The 20,708-nt window shown below is 47.2% G+C and overlaps 1 protein-coding gene across 1 annotated transcript in view; it reads left to right on the top strand.

Annotated features, from left to right (window-relative positions):
• TRIM14 (tripartite motif containing 14) overlaps positions 1 to 20,708 on the top strand; it is a 90,964-nt gene that overhangs the window by 62,076 nt on the left and 8,180 nt on the right. Inside the window, exon 5 of the mRNA XM_063914633.1 lies at positions 1,892 to 1,984. Coding sequence (XP_063770703.1) covers positions 1,892 to 1,984 — 93 coding nt within the window. The remainder of the gene's footprint in view (positions 1 to 1,891; positions 1,985 to 20,708) is intronic.

The raw sequence follows: 20,708 nt of genomic DNA, 5'->3' as shown, positions 1-20,708 counted from the left end.
TTCGATGGAAGAGTATGCGATCTATAAATTCTGCAAAATGGAGAATGTGACATTTTCAAGAGCAATCCTGAATCCTGTAAGCAACCATCGATGGTCTGATCGTGATCGTGAGTGTATTTTTTTTTATACCATTGATGAGTTCCCAGTGATGATGAACATTGGTAGGGAGCTCTCAATGGTTAGTGCCAGCTGCAGGCTCCATCTGTGGAGGCATAGAACTAAATCATTGATGCCTTAACCACTGATGGTTGGTTTTATACGATACTTAAAAACCATCAACCAACAATGGCAGAGCCGCCGATGGTAATCCTTAATAAAGATTAAGAGCAGGAATCAGAGCCACACACCATGCCGATGTTCACGTAGTTGAGCGATTTTCTTTTCCACGGGGCGTATTTGAAAATTCCTAAATTACTGTGGCGCATATGTTACTCAGAGTGTACTCACAAAGGCACTTTTGCAATCAATATGCACAGTATCAACAGTGATGGGTGGTTAGTGGGAGGTGGATTATTGCAAACACTGAGATAGTCTGTCTTATGGGCGTGTTATGGCAGTGTCACAGACATGTCAGTGAAAGTGGCTGCATATACAGATGCTCAACCTCTCACATAGGAGGCAATACATGGATGGAGAACTTGCACCTGCCATAGTACTTATGCAAGTTTCGATCAGTAGCAGATCTTGCCACGGGCAAGCAGGACTTTTGCCTGGGGCGCCGCCTTCCGGAGGGCGCCGCACCATGGCAAGATCCGCTGCTGCTGTGGTGCCCCCCGCTGCCGCTGCCCACTGTGAAGGGAAACTAGACGCTACGCGTCTAGTTTCCCTTCGTGGGCTGCCCGCTGTGAAGGGACCCTAGACGCTACGCGTCTAATTTCCCTTCCTGGAGAGGACCTTCACTGTAATGATGTGTGGTGCGCGTTGACGTCATCGCGCACTGCACAGCAAAGGTCCTCTTCACGAAGGGAACTAGACGCTTAGCGTCTAGTTTACCTTCGTGGAGAGGACCTTTGCTGTGCGGTGCGCGATGACGTCATCGCGCACCGCACATCCTACAACAGTACAGGGGGCGTAACTGACCACGCCCCCTGTATGAAGCCACGGCCCCTAATGCCGCCCGGGGCGCCAGAAGCCCCGGAACCGGCCCTGGTTTCGATGGTGGGACTGATGCTATGTCTAACGTTACTTCAGTTCCTACTGACGCCAACATTGGCCATTTCAGTCCTTGCACAATTGTATGCACGGATGTACACAAGGGAAGGGCTTTGTAGCAGCATTTGCTTATAGTCGCAGATGTGTGACCACCAATAGATGCAGCCACCTCTGAATCAGCCCTTAAGACTCCAAGTAGCAATGAATAGCGCACTCAGGAAAACTGGCTAAATAGAGCCCTTCCATTGATTTCATGTCTGGACCAATCAGTACAGTTGTTACTACTCTTAGCAACCCCTGGTCAAATCAGTACAGCTCTTGCTCAGGCCAAAGCAAAGTCCTCCAAAAACTACTTGCATGTCACAGGACTCCCTGTAGTGTATATGGAGGTGCATTTAAACAATATCGTTTAGTATTGTGGGAGAATGGGGAGAAATATCAGAAATGTTTGTTTTGGATATATGACATTACTTTTTTCTTATGTGATAGCTTAAACAACCTATGCTCCTTAAGCTGTTGTTGAACTACAACTCCATCTATTATCTGCCAGAGTTCATAATTCAACAGTAACTGGACAAACACTGTGCTTTGATTAATGGCACAATTGGTCTATCTATCATATATGTATGTATGTATGTATGTATGTATGTATGTATATTTGTTTAGAACCATAGTGAAATCAAAATATTATATACCATATTATTTCTGATTTTTCTGTATTTATTTATTTTGAATTTAGATGCAATTAGTGGCCCCAGCGGGCGATCATCCGAAGAACCAGGAACCCTAATTAAAACAAAATCATTTGTGAATAGGCAATTATTCTTAAAACGTAAGTTTTGTTGCTACAGTATATATGTATATGTAACCTAATGGTTTCACAGTTACAGCAGTCTACCCGGGGGCAGTTTAACAGAGGCGGGGACCCGCGTGCAGCCTCTGTCGTGGGCCCCCTCCTCTCCGGGAGCCAAGTAGACTCTGGCATAATGCATGCGCAGGTCTCTGGGATCATGGCGCCCGCTCCTTGTTCCAAGGGACATCTCCAGTGCGCATGCGCGACTCACTCAGAAATGGCCATGGCGGCCATTTTATGAGTGATTTATGCCCACACTCATGGTAAGTATAATATATGGGTGCAGTGTGTGCGGTGTCGGTCCCCCTGGACATACCACACATACTGCACCCATTATAGAAATGCCTGAGTCTACCATACTCTTCAAGCATATTGATTTCCTTGCAAATGTTATATACAAGCAGCATTTAGACACTAGAGGTCAGCATTGGTCAGCAAATGTTTTTTTACTAAAGATTCCTAAATAAGAATTTGTTGCTAAACAAGAAAAACATATTTTAGTTTTAGTGCAGATACTAGAGCCATTCAGTAGCTAATGGGTCTTTAAAGAAAATAAGGGTTTTTTTTGGTTCACATTGCACCTACTTTCAGCGTGTCAAGTATGTTGTGTGAATGCAGCTCTGCAGTTATTCATGCATATGATCAGATACTGCGGGGTTTATTTACTAAGCAAGCAGACGCTTAAACACGCCATAAGCAAATTGCAGATTAATTAGTAAACAAACCCCTGTGAATCCACTGTTCTGAAAATAAGGGGGGTTGTGCAGTTTTCCATTCATAATTATTAAAAATACATTTATTTATGTATTAATCTTTATTTATTTATGTAGTGCCAGCATAACCAACGGCACTTTACAATTGGGAACACACACAGTAGTAAAACAAGACTGAGCATTAACATAAGTTCAATGCAAACGGAAAATGTTTCTGGAAAAAAAAGTTGCATTTTGCTACCTAACCTGAGGTGGCCACAGATGCAAACTGCGACCAACTCTGTATAGGTAATGAATGTGACTCCCACCCCATGCATGTAACAGAAGCGTATGCGCCAGGAATATGACAGGGGGTGTGGCTTCACTGTACTTTGGCTCACGCACTAAAAAAAAAGCACATTGCGGACGTAAAACCGCACTACTGGTTTTTACGTTCAAGCAGGGCATCGAGAGCCGGGTTGGGCCCAGGTACTTTTCAAGGGGCGTGGTCTAATCACAGGAGGTGTGGTCATGTACTTTTAGAAAAAAATACTGACAAAAACTGTATTTTAAGCACCTCCATGGCCACACTGCAGCCCAGTACACAGCAGAGTGTGCTGGGCTGAGGAGAAGAGCTGCAGCTGCTGCCAGGTAAGGGGGAGTGGGCCTGGGCTCCTACTGGACCCTCACTGGGCCCCTCCATCAGACCTGGTACCAGGTAATTTGTACCCTCACCCCCCCTCTCTCGGCACCACTGGGTCCAAGTATAAATAAGGTCCAGAGAGAGAATTACATCTAAACCCAGAAAAAGAACTGTGGTGTTGTGCAACAGTCTGTGCATATAAAATAAGACCATATTTGTCCCTAGGCAAGACATTTTTTTTGCTTCCTAAAGAACTGGTCATGCCAAAATACCTACAGTATACATCATGCCACTTTATTTGCAGTACTTACACATGTCCAACAATAATTTTCCTTTTTCTGTACAGTGTTCAACATTATTAAGGCTATATACATTTAATCATCTAGACCACTAGCATTGAGCACACTCATGCCCCCACATAGAACAGAGTCCCAGGCTGTGCTCTTCCAACCCATATATTCAATGTCACATACAGATATAATAAGGAGTAGCCAAACCTCAAGGTCCAATGCAACCTCCAGTTTGGTGCTACATGCTTCCGTAGAGCTTTGTCCAGGGTCTTATAACCACATTTTACTCTTTGCTACTTAAAGATGACCAACCTGATAATTAACTGCACAAGTGTCGTTTGGGTGCAGACATTGGGGACACGCTTGAACCAGAAATCTAACCTCAAATCAGGGAAGAGGTAGCGAAGAGCTTGATATTCATTATTATTATTATTATTATTACATTTTATTTATAGGGCACTACAAGTGTTTCGCAGCGCCGTACAAAGGACAGTACAGGGAGACAAAACTTAGCATTACAGTAAATAAATAACAAAAATAGAGTACAGGTAACAAAGAGCACCACAATTCTCAAAACATAATACAGCTAAGATGTAAGTAGCGAGGGAGTAATCATCGTACTACTTGGGGATGGTGGCCATAGATAGAGAAGAGACTTTACCAGCAGGAGAAAAAGCGGGTAAAGATGGTCGCTGAGTAGGAGAGAGCTGCGAGTGAAATGTGTCGAGAAGAGGCCTTTGACAACAAGAGGAAAGAAGGCCCTGCTCTGAAGAGCTAACAATCTATATTCATCTATATTATAAGCTCTTGTTTCAGGGGTGTCTTGACTGGCACCAGTTACTTGCCATTTACCCTTCTTCCCCTGACCTTTGCTGGCAGAATTGTGGCTCGCAAGGCACTCTGTCCCACATCTGGTCGAGTTAGCGTTGCCACCTGTACAGTTTACAGCAGGGTTGTTTTTGGTGGGGCTACCCACTGTGGTGCTGACACCCGCAACTGCCGCCTGGCTGCTTTACTGGTACCACTTGCGCCGCAAGTCTTTCTGTGACTACCTGACAAAGAACCTGTCCAGGGGAAGGAGAGGTCTGTGGACATTGGCTGGCATGCTGTATGGTAAGTGGATTTTACAGCGACTGTAACGTAAAGGACCCCCGCATCTGCTGGAATCTGCCTCCCTTCCCTGCCTCTCACACTCTCTACCTTCTGCCTTGCTGCATGTTGCCTGGACAGTCTCCTCAGTGTCATAGTAGGTTTGGAGACACCTTATGCTATAGTTACTTCCACACTGCCAAAGCAATCTCCCTTCAACTGGCAAGCATGTGGAAATCTAACTGTCTTCAGTGCTGATTTCTGTAATACCCTTTGTGAAAGTTGCTGCTTTGTGATTTTGTACTGAAGTTGGCTGATAAATCACAGCCATTATTCTGTCTTTGTGTTTGACCTCCCTCTAGTGGGTAGGAGGGATTGGCCAGCCCTGGTATTTTTTAAAGGTGGCAACCCAAGGTGGAGATGTCCAAAGATGCAATTGTTCTGTTGTTATGTTCTGGACTTAAAGGTTAATTCAGAGTTAATCGCAGCAGCAGATTTGGGTGGGTTATATTCAGGGCCGGTTCCGGGGCTTCTGGCGACCCGGGCGGCATTAGGGTGCGTGGCTTCATACAGGGGGCGTGGTCAGTTACGCCCCCTGTACTGTTGTAGGATGTGTGGTGCGCGATGACGTCATCGCGCACCGCACAGCAAAGGTCCTCTCCATGAAGGTAAACTAGACGCGAAGCATCTAGTTCCCTTCGTGGAGAGGACCTTTGCTGTGCGGTGCGCAATGACGTCAACGCGCACCGCACATCATTACAGTGAAGGTCCTCTCCAGGAAGGGAAATTAGACGCGTAGCGTCTAGTTTCCCTTCACAGCGGGCAGCCCACGAAGGGAAACTAGACGCGTAGCCTCTAGTTTCCCTTCACAAAGGACAGTGGGCCACGGCAGCGGGGGGCACCACAGCAGCAGCGGATCTTGCCATGGTGCGGCGCCCCGGGGAAAAGTCCTGCTTGCCCGTGGCAAGATCCGCTACTGGTTATATTGTTTCTGTGCAGGGTAAATACTGGCTGCTTTATTTTTACACTGCAATTTAGATTTCAGTTTGAACACACCCCACCCAAATCTAACTCTCTCTGTACATGTTATATCTGCCCCCCTGCAGTGCACATGGTTTTGCCCAACTGCTAACAAATTTGCTGCTGCAATCAACTCTGAATTAGGCCCTAAATACTTGCTGTTACGTAAGTCTTCTTTCCCACCAATCTCTCCCATGTTTTGCTGTCATATCCACTTTCCCCAAATATACTCAGAAACTCATAATCACTGCATCTGTATGTTTCATTGCCCTTAACAGGAAGCTAGCAGACCTACCCTCAATTTCCACTTTACTAAAATCTGGCAAATTTCTTTGTGCGGGATGTATTAAAATACATCGCCGCCCCTCGCAGCAATGCTGGGGGTGGAGGAGTTTCGGTTCTGGGACCATGGGCTGCCTGCACACAAGTATGCCGGGGGGTCGGCACGCGGGGCAGCGGAGGCAGGATGTGGTAAGAATCCCATAGGCTTCTATAGGGTTTCGCCATAAAAAGATGGCGATACCCTCTGCATCGTTAAGCAGGTGGTAAAACCCCCGAAAACTCGGGTTCTAATGCATTTTTTCTTTAGCAAATTCAACCCTACATGTGAACATATCATTTACATCTTCCATGACCGTTCAACTCAGTTTGCTCATACTTGGCTTTTTAATTCAGCAGCCCTACTGGTAGCTAATGTATCCAGACCTTTCCTGCTTTGTTTATTGTGCAGTTGTAAATCCTTTATCTCCTCTTCCCTTTCCTGCTCCTACCCTGTACTAACAGTCCCAATTGTCCTCCCTATCCTTCTTAGGCTAAGCCTTTCTCCTTTCTGTCCAGTCAACAGTGAATATCAATTTTGGCAGTTTTCACTCTTCTTGTTATTTACGTGGTTTTATGTTATATGTTTGTCACATTCCGGGGCTCATTGCCCCGATATTTACCCCAGAGCTATCCCTCCCTTTTTGCACTGGAGCCCACTGGTTCCTGCTGCCACCTCCAGTATGCTGTGCCAGCAGTCTCCTTCAGTGAATTTCCACCGACAGCAGTGCATGGGTGCATTTTGTAAATGATTGCATGTACGCCAGTAGGAATGTACTTTGCACTCAGCTACCCTGGCAGCCAATCAAGGATCAGAAGACCCTATTTAAACACTTCCTTAACAACTGCCCAGTTGCCAGTACAATGTCTATTCTACAGACGCCCTCCTGGTCCAACAGAATCCTGTATATACAAGTGCGGTGTCTCTGCTAAGCATTACCAGTTCCAGCCAGGTTACCTGATACGCTGTACAAGTCCCAGCCCAGTTCCTGCTATGCATTACCAGATCCAGTCCGGTTACCTTATTAACCTTACCTGCCCAGTTACCTGTTACTTATTTTACCAGTTCATGCCAGTGTACCAGTTACATTTATCTTCGGATCCACCTGTTCCCACTTTTCGGTTATCATTTGGACTATATCCGTTTATTCAGTCCTAATACTAGTTCCTAAAAGTTCCCCCTCACATGCACACCATGCATTTAGTTATGTGCAGCGACACATGCGGGGGGGAGGGGGGGGGAGGGTTTGTGAGTACCCAGAAACCCCTCTGATGGATCCGTTTTTTTACACGGAAACTTCTTTACTTAGTGAATTGGAGCTACCGTGCATGCGCAGCAGCTCCTCAGGAAGCTCTGATTGTCGCACAGATCTCTCTGGGTACCGCATGCAGGAAGGTGGCCTGTGCATGTCTATTTGAAGCAGATCCTCCCATGCACTTGCGGAGCATCCAGTCTTCTCCTCACTCTCATTCAGCAGGTTCGGGTAGTGCTGATGGTGAGTCACACTGTCATTGATGTTGGATAGTGTCTGTGTGTGTGTGGGGGAGACAGTGTGCAGTCCGTGTGTGTGGAGCAGAGGTGGATTTAGACCTCACGGGGCCCTAAGCAAGATACCGATTTAGGGCCCCCCTTCCTCAAACAATAAATAGAACTATATTTTAATTCCTTATTAATGCCTTTTACCTTATTTATTATTCCTCCTTATATTCTATTACAAAATATTACTTCCCCCTTCACTGATTGCACCATGTCCCCTCACCTACAGTATAACTTCTATTATTACAACACTCAGTTACTGCCTTTTAGATCTGTGCTCCCCTCACTGAATGTAGCAGGTCCCCATACCCCATTATTACACCTGGTTGCGAGCAGGGTTGAACTCGGGTTCTACCCGGCTCACTGTGCAGTGTGAACGGGAGCTGGGTCGATGCGACCCGTTTCCCGTTCACTGTGTGTGTACAGGCGGCGTTTGGAGATCATGTGATCTCCAAGCACCGCTCCTGCCACGTCACCATTGTGGTCAACAACCCGGCAATATGCCGGGTTGCAGACAGCGGCAACAGGGCGCACACTGGGAGTTCCCGTGTCAGGCTCCCGTGTGCCACCCACTCATGCGGTCTGAAAGGGGTATAAATAAGAAGTAGAATCTGATTGGTTGCTATGGGCAACATCCCATCTTACATAGAACTCCCATCTTAGTAAATTTACCCCACTGACTGCATTGTATATGAGTGATCAAGGCTTACAACACTGCAGGCATGGAGACACAGGCATGTGCTGGAGCCGGCATCCAACAGCTGTCTAATCACTGATAGCTGAATACCATTGACCACCAGCATTGTAACCACTCGGATCCATCTCTGGCACCAATTGGACTAATTGCTTCTTGTGGAACTCTACTAAAGGTACCTTTTTTGGGGCCCGGATCGCTCCACTGTTGTCATCTGGATCTCCGCTTGCAACTGAGATACCCTAGGGACTGAATGTAAAAGATCGGGTAATACCTATAAACAACAAACTAATTGCTATACTGAGGATTGAGGAATGAGTCCTAGCCAGAAGTTGTGAACCATTTACAAATGAGTGAGAAAAAAGTGGTAATTGTACCTGATTTTTTTAACTTTTAAATTTAATTCTGGTAGAGAGACGTTACACCTTTCTCTCTTTTAATGAATGTAATCAGTTTTTTTTTTATATGAAAAATTATTTTATATAAACGTTCCATTGTCTCTTATTGGATTTACAGCCGGTGCCAGTATATTTCTATATAACCCTGTCTAATCACTGCATACCTCCCAACATGACCCTCTCCAGGAGGGACACAATGCTCTGCTTCTGGACTTTTCTCTTAATTTATGATTGCCGGCACCTGTGTTGAACAGGTTCATGGATAAGAAAGGTGTTTCACCACAGGTGATGGCAATCATACATTAAGAGGGAAGTGCAGGAGCAGAACATTCTGTCCCTCCTGGAGAGGGTCATGTTGGGAGGTATGTCACTGACTGCCTGCTGGGAGTGTTCAGCCAGCTCAGTGCTCCGAAATTTTTGACGGCTGTCGTGTTCTTCCGGAAATGCCCTCCATACAGCCTGTTTGGCGGGCCCCCTGAGACCCACAGAGCCCTAAGCAGCCGCCTTGGTTGCCTTGTGGTAAATCCTCCTCTGGTGTGGAGGGGGGAGCCGAGATGGTCTTCAGTGTGTGTGATGTGTTGGGGGAAGGGGGGGTTGGGGTGCGGGGGCAGTCTGCAATACAAGTGAATGTGTGTGTTTGGGCGGATGAAGGAGGGAGGTCTGAGTGTCTGTATGTATGTGTGTGTGTGGGGGCGATCTGTAGTCCGATGTATGTTTCATATATATGTAAATATATATACTGTATAATATATCCTGATGAGGTTAACTGGTAAAGCCTCGAAGTGTCGATTTAAACTGCTGTCATGTGTCTGTGTTTGGAAATCCCGTGAGCCGCCTGTATGACTGATATGTGGATCCTGCTGAGGAGACCTAGGAGAGGCACCGGGCAAAGTACACTTTTTAAAATTGGATGTGCCGCTCATATATTGGCTATATACTGTATAATATGTATGTATGTGCATATATATATATACATATACATACATATACATAAAGTGTATGAGTATATGCAGAAAGCCCCCATCCCCCATTACGAATCCTGTGTTTGCACCTGATGTGAGAGTGAAATGGTGGGCCTGGGGAGTATGATGAAGAGTCATAAAAAAAAGTATGATGGCCCAACAGCAAAATCAGAGTCAGATAATAATAATAATCCTTCACTTATAACTAATATATATCCTTATGTGGAGAACCATCATGAAGAACAGCAATGGGGAAGTGTGTATGGGGTGTCTTTTAGTCCACTTTAAGGTGGGAGCGGTTTTAAAACAACCAGAATAGGGCCCATGGACATCTCCTCCCAGGTTCTGGGGCTTTGCATCACCCACTCTGAATGCTGAATTATTTTCATTATTATTATTAGATTTTATTTATAAGCTGTGACAACAACATTGCAGAGTAACAGAGCAAAAGTACAATACACAGCAGCTATCTATAGTGTAAGTACATAGAATAAGTACATACTGGGTAGGAGAAATCATAAATGAAAACTATATACATACTGAATATGAGGGCAGTTAATGACATTGGGGTCTATTCATGAAGCAGTAAAAAGAGTGGAGAAGTGAGCCAGTGGAGAAGTTGCAGATGGAAACCAATCAGCTGCTCCGTACAATTGTATATTATACAAATTATAAATGTTACTTCAATGCTGATTGGTTGCCATGGGCAACTTCTCCACTGGCTCACTTCTCCATGCTTTTCACTGCGTCATGAATAGACCCCTTTATTAGAAGTAATTATACAATAAATAGGATTTTAATACCTACCGGTAAATCCTTTTCTCTTAGTCCGTAGAGGATGCTGGGGTCACATCAAGAACCATGGGGTATAGACGGGATCCACAGGAGACATGGGCACTTTAAGACTTTCAAAGGGGTGTGAACTGGCTCCTCCCTCTATGCCCCTCCTCCAGACTGCAGTTATAGGAACTGTGCCCAGGGAGACGGACATTTCGAGGAAAAGGATTTATTGTTAAACTAAGGTGAGATACATACCAGCTCACACCTCAAGCACGCCATACAACATGGTATTTAACACAACGCAAGTCAACGGCATGAACATTATCAGCAACAGGCTGACTATAAACGTAACACAACATGTGTGTAACCACAACTAATAACTACAGATACAGTACGCACTGGGACGGGCGCCCAGCATCCTCTACGGCAGGGGCGGGGAACCTCCGGCCTGCGGGCCGTATACGGCCCGCGAAGCCGTTTGGTCCGGCCCACCAGCTTGTGTCAGTGAGACACGCTGCCGCTCAGTCCGGCGGCAGCGTGTCTCAGCTGTCAGAACAGGGAGACGGAGGAGAGCGCGGCTGTCGAGTGGGAGCGGCGGCGTGTAGTACTTCAAACCAGCCGCCGGTCCGTGAGCCAATCAGAGCTCGCGGACCGGCAGCCAATCAGGAGCCGCGGCTGCCGGTCCGCGAGCTCTCATTGGCTCTCGAACCGGCGGCTGATTTGAAGTACTACACGCCGCCGCTTTCACCCGACAGCCACTGAGCCGCGCTCTCCTCTGTCCACGGTAAGCAGCACGGAGGGGAGGGGGGAGGGCATTTGTATACCTGGCACTGTGGGGGAATCTGTATACCTGTTACTGTGGGGGCATTTGTATACCTGGCACTGTGGGGGAATCTGTATACCTGGCACTGTGGGAGGCATTTGTATACCTGGCACTGTGGGGGAATCTGTATACCTGTCACTGTGGGGGCATTTGTATACCTGGCACTGTGGGGGAATCTGTATACCTGGCACTGTGGGGGAATCTGTATACCTGGCACTGTGGGGGCATCTGTATACCTGGCACTGTGGGGGAATCTGTATACCTGGCACTGTGGGGGAATCTGTATACCTGGCACTGTGGGGACATTTGTATACCTGGCACTGTGGGGGAATCTGTATACCATGGCACTGTGGGGGCATCTGTATACCTGGCACTGTGGGGGCATTTGTATACCTGGCACTGTGGGGGAATCTATTCTGTATACCTGGCACTGTGGGGACATCTGTATACCTGGCACTGTGGGGACATCTGTATACCTGGCACTGTGGGGGGCATTTGTATACCTGGCACTGTGGGGGGCATTTGTATACCTGGCACTGTGGGGGGCATTTGTATACCTGGCACTGTGGGGGCATTTGTATACCTGGCACTGTGGGGGCAATTGTGGATCTGGCACCGCACTATTGGGGGCATATGTGTATCACGTCCCATTTTAACTGGCCACACCCATTTTTAGGGGCAGACCTACTGGGGGGCAGGGTAATTTTTTAAGTTGAAATTTTTTGTATGGCCCCCGAAGGATTTTATAAATATCCAAATGGCCCTCGGTAGAAAAAAGGTTCCCCACCCCTGCTCTACGGACTAAGGGGGTCATTCCGAGTTGTTCGCTCGTTGACGATTTTCACAACGGAGCGATTAAGGCAAAAATGCACATGCGCATGGAACGCAGCGCGCATGCGCTAAGTATTTTAGCACAAAACTTAGTAGATTTACTCAGGTCCAAACGAAGAATTTTCATCGTTGAAGTGATCGGAGTGTGATTGACAGGAAGTGGGAGTTTCTGGGCGGAAACTGACCGTTTTCTTGGAGTGTGCGGAAAAACGCAGGCGTGCCAGGATAAAACGCGGGAGTGTCTGGAGAAACGGGGGAGTGGCTGGCCGAACGCAGGGCGTGTTTGTGACGTCAAACCAGGAACAAAATGGGCTGAGCTGATCGCAGTGTATGAGTAAGTCTCGAGCTACTCAGAAACTGCTAAGAATTTTCTATTCGCAATTCTGCTAATCTTTCGTTCGCAATTCTGCTAAGCTAAGATACACTCCCAGAGGCCGGCGGCCTAGCGTGTGCAATGCTGCTAAAATCTGCTAGCGAGCGAACAACTCGGAATGAGGGCCTGAGAGAAAAGGATTTACCGGTAGGTATTAAAATCCTATTTTCTCATACGTCCTAGAGGATGCTGGGGTCACATCAAGAACCATGGGGTTATACCAAAGCTCTAGAATGGGCGGGAGAGTGCGGATCACCCTGCAGCACCGATTGACCAAACATGAGGTCCTCACTAGCCAGGGTATCAAACTTGTAGAACTTACCAAAGGTGTTTGAACCTGACCAAGTAGCCGCTCGGCAAAATTGTAATGCCGAGAACCCCCGGGCAGCCGCCCAGGACGAGCCCACCTTTCTGGTAGAATGGGCCTTCACCGATTTCGGTAACGGCAATCCAGCCGTAGAATGAGCCTGCTGAATTGTATGACAGATCCAGCGCGCAATAGTCTGCTTGGAAGCAGGAGCCCCAATTTTATTGTGAGCATACAGGACAAACAGAGCCTCTGTTTTCCTAAACTGAGCCGTTCTGGCGACATAAATTTTCAAAGCTCTTACTACATCGAGAAACTTCGATTCCAGCAAGGCGTCAGTAGCCACTGGCACCACAATAGGTTGGTTCAAGTGGAACGACGAAACCACTTTTGGCAGAAACTGCTGACGAGTCCTCAACTCTGCTCTATCTTCATGGAAGATCAAATAAGGGCTCTTGTGAGACAAAGCCGCCAATTCAGACACCCGCCTTGCGGATGCCAAGGCCAACAGCATGACCACTTTCCAAGTAAGGAATTTCAACTCTACCTTCTGTAAAGGTTCAAACCAATGAGATTGAAGGAATTGCAACACTACGTTAAGATCCCATGGTGCCACAGGGGGCACAAAGGGAGGATGGATGTGCAACATGCCTTTCACTAAGGTCTGAACTTCTGGAAGGGAGGCCAATTGTTTTGGGGGGGACGATAAAGCTGAAATTTGAACTTTAATTGAGCCCAACTTTAGGCCTGCATCCACGCCGGCTTGTAGAAAATGGAGAAAATGTCCTAACTGAAATTCTTCCGTAGGAGCCTTCTTGGATCCACACCAAGACACGTATTTTCTCCAAATACGGTGGTAATGTGTAGACGTTACTCCTTTCCTGGTCTGAATAAGAGTGGGGATGACTTCCTTGGGAATACCCTTTCGGGCTAGGATCCGACGTTCAAACTCCAAGCCGTCAAACGAAGTTGCGGTAAGTCTTGGAACACGCACGGCCCCTGCTGTAACAGATCCTCCCTCAGAGGAAGAGGCCAGGGATCTCCTATGAGTAATTCCTGCAGATCTGGATACCAAGCCCTTCTTGACCAGTCTGAAACAATGAGGATCGCTTGAACCTTTGTTCTTCTTATGATCTTTATCACTTTTGTAATGAGTGGAAGCGGAGGAAACACGTACACTGACTGAAACACCCACGGTGTCACCAGAGCGTCCACTGCTATTGCTTGAGGGTCTCTCGACCTGGAACAATATCTCTGAAGTTTCTTGTTGAGGCGAGATGCCATCATGTCTATTTGAGGAATTCCCCAAAGACTTGTCACTTCTGCAAAGACCTCTTGATGAAGACCCCACTCTCCTGGATGGAGATCATGTCTGCTGAGGAAGCCTGCTTCCCAGTTGTCCACTCCTGGAATTAAGATCGCTGACAGAGCGCTTGTATAGCTTTCCGCCCAACGGAGCACCTTTGTGGCGTCTGCCATCGCCGCTCTGCTCTTTGTTCCGCCCTGGCGGTTTATGTACGCTACTGCTGTTATGTTGTCCGACTAAATCAAGACGTGCCGATTGCGAAGAAGATGTTCCGCTTGCAGAAGGCCGTTGTGAATAGCCCTTAACTCCAGAACATTTATTTGTAGACACATCTCCTGGCTTGACCATCTTCCCTGGAAGCTTTCCCCCTGTGGGACTGCTCCCCGGCCTCGGAGACTCGCATCCGTGGTCACTAAGATCCAGTCCTGGATCCCGAACCTGCGTCCCTCTAGGAGGTGAGAGCTGTGCAGCCACCAGAGGAATGAGATTCTGGTCTTGGAAGACAAGGTTATCCTTCGGTGCATGTGCAGATGGGACCCGGACCACTTGTCCAACAGGTCCCACTGAAACACTCTGGCATGGAATCTGCCAAACTGAATGGCCCCGTAGGCTGCCACCATCTTCCCCAGCAACCGAGTGCATTGATGGATCGATACTCTTGTTGGTTTCAGCATTTGTTTGACCAGGTTCTGAATTTCCAGAGCCTTTTCCTCTGGAAGAAAAACTCTCTGTAATTATGTGTCCAGAATCATTCCTAAAAACGACAGCCGTCTCGTCGGAATCAACTGTGATTTTGGCAAGTTAGGAGCCAACCATGTTGCTGCAGAATTGTCATGGAGAGTGTAATATTTTGCATCAATTGGTCCCTGGATCTCGCCTTTATCAGGAGATCGTCCAAGTATGGGATAATCGTGACTCCTTGTTTGCGAAGGAGAACCATCATTTCGGCCATTACTTTGGTGAAAATCCTCGGAGCCATGGACAGACCAAACGGCAACGTCTGAAATTGGTAATGACAATCCCGAACTGCAAAGCTGAGGTAAGCCTGATGTGGGGGATAAATTGGAACGTGCAAGTAGGCATCCTTTATGTCTACCGACACCATAAAATCCCCCTCCTCCAGACTGGAGATCACCGCCCGGAGAGATTCCATCTTGAATTTGAATATTTTAAGGTAGAAATTGAGGGATTTGAGGTTCAGGATTGGTCTGACTGAGCCGTCTGGCTTCGGGACCACGAACAGGCTTGAATAAAAACCTTCTCCCTGTTGTGACAGGGGAACCCTGACAATGACTTGATTGTGACACAATTTTTGTATTGCGGCGCATACCACCTCCCTGTCTGGAAGAGAAGCTGGTATGGCTGATTTGAAAAATCGGTGAGGGGGGGCGTCTTGAAACTCCAGTTTGTACCCTTGGGACACTATTTCTAAAACCCATGGGTCCAGGGCCGAACGAGCCCAGAACTGACTGAAGAGCCTGAGACGTGCCTCCACCGGTGCGGACTCCCACAGAGGAGCCCCAGCATCATGTGGTGGACTTGGCAGAAGCCGGGGAGGACTTCTGCTCCTGGGAACCGGCCACGGCCGGTGCTCGTTTACCTTTTCCCTTTCCTCTCGTAGCAAGGAAGGAAGACCCTCGGCCCCTTCTGTATTTATTAGGCCGAAAGGACTGCATCTGATAGTGGTGTCCTTTTTTTTGTGGTGCAGGCACATAAGGTAAAAATGATGACTTACCCGCGGTAGCCGTAGATACCAAATCAGCGAGGCCGTCACCAAACAACACACCACCCTTATACGGTAGAGACTCCATAGCTTTCTTGGAGTCAGCATCAGCATTTCATTGATGAATCCACAATGCTTTCCTAGCTGAGACTGCCATGGCATTGGCCCGTGATCCCAAGAGGCCAATATCTCTTGCAGCTTCCTTTAGGTAGACTGCAGCGTCCCTGATATGACCTAGTGTCAAAAGAATGCTATCCCTATCTAGGGTATCCATTTCAGATGACAAGTTATCTGCCCATTTTTTGATAGCACTACTCACCCACGCAGACGCAATGGCTTGTCTGAGTAGCGTACCTGTGGTGACATAAATGGATTTCAATGTATTTTCCTGCCTACGATCCGCAGGTTCCTTTAGGGCTGCCGTGTCAGGGGACGGAAGAGGTACCTTTTTGGACAGCCGTGACAGAGCTTTGTCCACAATGGGGGGTGACTCCCATTTTTCCCTATCCCCAGAGGGAAACTGATACGCCACTACAATCCTTTTGGGAATCTGAAACTTTTTCTCAGGACTTTCCAAACCTTTTCACAAAGCGTGTTCAGTTCATGAGAGGGAGGAAACGTTACCTCAGGTTTCTTTCCTTTATACATACAGACCCTAGTATCAGGAACAGTAGGGTCCTCCGTGATATGTAATACATCTTTATAGCCACAATCATGTATTGAATGCTCTTTGCCAGTTTTGGATCTAATCTTGCATCACTATAGTCGACACTTGAGTCAGTGTCCATGTCGGTATCCGTGTCTGTCAGCTGGGCAAATGAACGTTTTTGTGACCCCGAGGGGGTCTGGACTTGAAACAACACATCCTCTACGGATTTCTTCCAAGCCTGGTTCTGAGACTCAAATTTATCCAATCTTTTATTTATCAGAGCCACATTTGCATTCAAAGCACTCAAAACATTCACCCTATCAGGTGTCGGCGATGCCGACAGTGTCACTCCCACAGCCATTTGTGTCCCTAACATAGTCTCCTCCTGGGAAGAGCACTCCGCCTCAGACATGCCGACACACGTGCACCCACCACACGCAGATACACTGGGCCTATAGGGGACAGACCCACAGTAAAGCCTGTCAGAGAGACACAGAGGGAGATATTGCCAGCTCACACCCCAGCGCCCAAACCCGGTCTGAACACTACAGAAAATGTCCCAGACCTGCAGCGCTTTTATAAATTACATACAATGCACCAAAATCACTGTGCCCCCCCCCCCCAGTTTTGCACCCTGTTACTTGTACAGCAGTGTGAGGAATGACCAGCGTCTCTGCAGCCTGTGTAGAGAAAATGGCGCTGGGCTGTGTGCTGTGAGGGCTAAGCCCCGCCCCCATAATGGCGCGCTTCAGAACCGCTCTTTTAAAAAATATATATATATACTGGCGGGGGTCCGGACAGTGCCCTGGCACTATGTCCGCTCTTGCCAGTCAGTTATTTTGAGGTTAAAATGCTGCCTAGGGCGCCCCCCCTCCGCGCCCTGCACCCTGTAGTGCCTCTGAGTGTGGGAGCATGGCGCGCAGCGCGGACGCTGTGCGGTACCTCAAAGCCGTCACTGAAGTCTTCTGATCTTCTTCTACTAACCTGACTTCTGGCTCTGAAAGGGAGGTGACGGCAGGCTCTGGGAACGAGCATCTAGGCGTACCTAGCGATCAGACCCTCAGGAGCTAATGGTGTCCTGTAGCCAAAGAAGCAGAGCCTTTAAACTCACAGAAGTAGGTCTGACTTCTCTCCCCTAAGTCCCACGAAGCAGGGAGACTGTTGCCAGCAGTGCTCACTGAAAATAAAAAACCTAACATAGTCTTTTCAGAGAAACTCAGTAGAGCTCCTCAGTGTGCATCCAGTCTGCCTGGGCACAGATTCTAAACTGGAGTCTGGAATAGGGGCATAGAGGGAGGAGCCAGTTCACACCCCTTTGAAAGTCTTAAAGTGCCCATGTCTCCTGTGGATCCCGTGACCCCATGGTTCTTGATGTGACCCCAGCATCCTCTAGGACGTATGAGAAATAGTGTTATGCAACAATGGGGGTAATTCTGAGTTGATCGCAGCAGGAACTTTGTTAGCAGTTGGGCAAAACCATGTGCACTGCAGGGGAGGCAGATATAACATGTGCAGAGAGAGTTAGATTTGGGTGGGTTATTTTGTTTCTGTGCAGGGTAATACTGGCTGCTTTATTTTTACACTGCAATTTAGATTGCAGATTGAACACCCCACACCCAAATCTAACTCTCTCTGCACATGTTATATCTGCCTCCCCTGCAGTGCACATGGGGGGTAATTCCAAGTTGATCGCAGCAGGAAATTTTTTAGCAGTTGGGCAAAACCATGTGCACTGCAGGGGGGCCGATATAACATGTGCAGAGAGAGATATATTTGGGTGTGGTGTGTTCAATCTGCAATCTAAATTGCAGTGTAAAAATAAAGCAGCCAGTATTTACCCTGCACAGAAACAAAATAACCCACCCAAATCTAACTCTCTCTGCAAATGTGCAAATGTTATATCTGCCCCCCCCCCCCTGCAGTGCACATGGTTTTGCCCAACTGCTAAAAAAATATCCTGCTGCGATCAACTTGGAATTACCTCCATGGTTTTGCCCAACTGCTAACAAAATTCCTGCTGTGATCAACTCAGAATTACCCCCAATGGATAGAATTACCAATAGACGTTTAAGGAGGGTTGGATTGAGAAAGTAGTAGCATGCAGTGGGTGCACACTTGTACAGTATTTGAAAGTGGGCCAAAGTCCAGTCCACATCCATTTCAAAATCCAGGGAAAACGCTTCATGCTTGAAATGATAGCACCCTGGTGAACAGTGCTGCTAATTCAGCAATCAGTCAGTGTTCTACATAGGCAGCACACCACATGGCTGCACCTGAGAAGCAGAACGACGATGATGCCTGGCTGCTCTGATTGTGGCTTAAGTGGCCTGGCAGGATCATCTGCCTGCCCCTTGGCTGCAAGGCACATCTATTTAGTATGCTACTAGGGGCCGTCTGGGTTTCTGTATCTGCCAGGAGGTGGCCCGTCTAACCCTGCTCAATTTCTTGCACCTTGATATCTAGGCACTGCTCACATTAAGGGAGGGCCTTCATTATTAAAGTAGATATAAAGAAAATAAATATATTAGTATCTTCCAGGTCCTGGTGGGCTGCCAAAGTGTCTAGTATGTGCTAAGGCCCAATACATATGTAAAATAAAGTAAGAGGCAATAGCTATACATACAGGGTTAAGGGCAGATGTAACAAGCCTTGGAAAGAGAAAAAGTGGAGAAGTTGCCCAAAGCAACCGATCACCTTCTGAATTTCAAAAACTGTGCTAGATAAATGACAATTAGGAGTTGTTTGGTTGCTTTGGGCAACTTCTCCACTTTCCGCTCCCGGTCAGTGTTAGACACAGTTACCGCAACGGCATCACTGTCTGAGCTGCTTGGTAAAAACAAACAAACATCGCTTGGCAGCCAGGGGGGGTCTAGGCACTCGGAACCCCCCCCCCCCCTTCCTCCCCCTGCATGCGGTTATGGCCGGAATGTGGCTCTCCCCATGCTGGAAATGGGTACCTGTTCAGACGACCTGGGTAACCTGTTTACACTGCAGCTCACCCAGTACCTTCCCGTGTAAAACCCTGCTAGGTACATGGGCAGGATTCCCAAGTGACTGGACGAACCCTGGTGGAGCCGTTTCCACTGGCAAATATCCCAGGTTCACATGCAATAACCTGGGATTTTCATGTCAGTGGAAAAGGGGTATGACAGTCCAGATTTCAGTGGATTCAGTATGATATACTGGCAGCCGCCAGTATGCCGGCAGCGGGGTGAGCGCTAGTAAGGCCTTTGCAGGCTTGCCACAGATTATTCTCCACCCGCTGAGGGAGAATAGCCTGTGTTGCCGTTATTCTGGCATGTCACCGTTTGTCGAGATTCCGGCATCTGTATTGTGATCGCCGGGATCCCAACTGGCGGTATGCTAACCGCTTCCCGTTTCAGTGATATCCATGCTTGAGCACGCATTGTTAGATCAAAATAACTGAGGTACGGATTAAGTCACCTGTGCTCATGTATAGCTATCCTTAAAACCTGGATTCTTAGAGGTGATTCAATTGTTTCCCCTGCTGCAACCACTAGGGGAGCGCTCAACTGAGCAATTTAGAGGTTACTTCATTTAGACGCCCGTTAGCCACAGGGGTGAGAAGAAATGTGCCCTAAGTCGGCACTTGGGTGTCTAAATGGGAGCTTGGACACCCAAAAACAATTAAATATTGACTGTTGTTTGGGCTTCTAAATATTACATTTAGACTGGAAAAATAGATGGGCAAAAACAATTGAATTGATCCCTTAGTGTGCCTTAAGGACTGTGGTTGGGAACCTCTGCTCTAGGGGGTATATTTAGGCTTGTTTAGCATTGATTCCTATTGCTGTTTTAAATCAAAGCTGCCAATTAAATACAGGTTGAGTATCCCTTATCCAAAATGCTTGGGACCAGAGGTATTTTGGATATCGGATTTTTCCGTATTTTGGAATAATTAGATAACATAATGAGCTATCATGGTGATGGGACCTAAATCTAAGCACAGAATGCATTTATGTTACATATACACCTTATACAAACAGCCTAAAGGTAATTTTAGCCAACGTTTTTTATAACTTTGCGCATTAAACAAAGTGTGTCTACATTCACACAATTAATTTATGTTTCATATACACCTTATATACACAGCCTGAAGGTAATTTAATACAATAATAAGAATTTACTTACCGATAATTCTATTTCTCGGAGTCCGTAGTGGATGCTGGGGTTCCTGAAAGGACCATGGGGAATAGCGGCTCCGCAGGAGACAGGGCAGAAAAAGTAAAGCTTTATGATCAGGTGTG

The sequence above is a fragment of the Pseudophryne corroboree genome, chromosome 1 (assembly GCF_028390025.1).
Source record: "Pseudophryne corroboree isolate aPseCor3 chromosome 1, aPseCor3.hap2, whole genome shotgun sequence".
In the NCBI taxonomy this organism is placed as follows: Eukaryota; Metazoa; Chordata; class Amphibia; order Anura; family Myobatrachidae; genus Pseudophryne; species Pseudophryne corroboree.
Note: the sequence above shows the minus strand (reverse complement) of the source record. Positions and strands in the feature narration are given on the sequence as shown.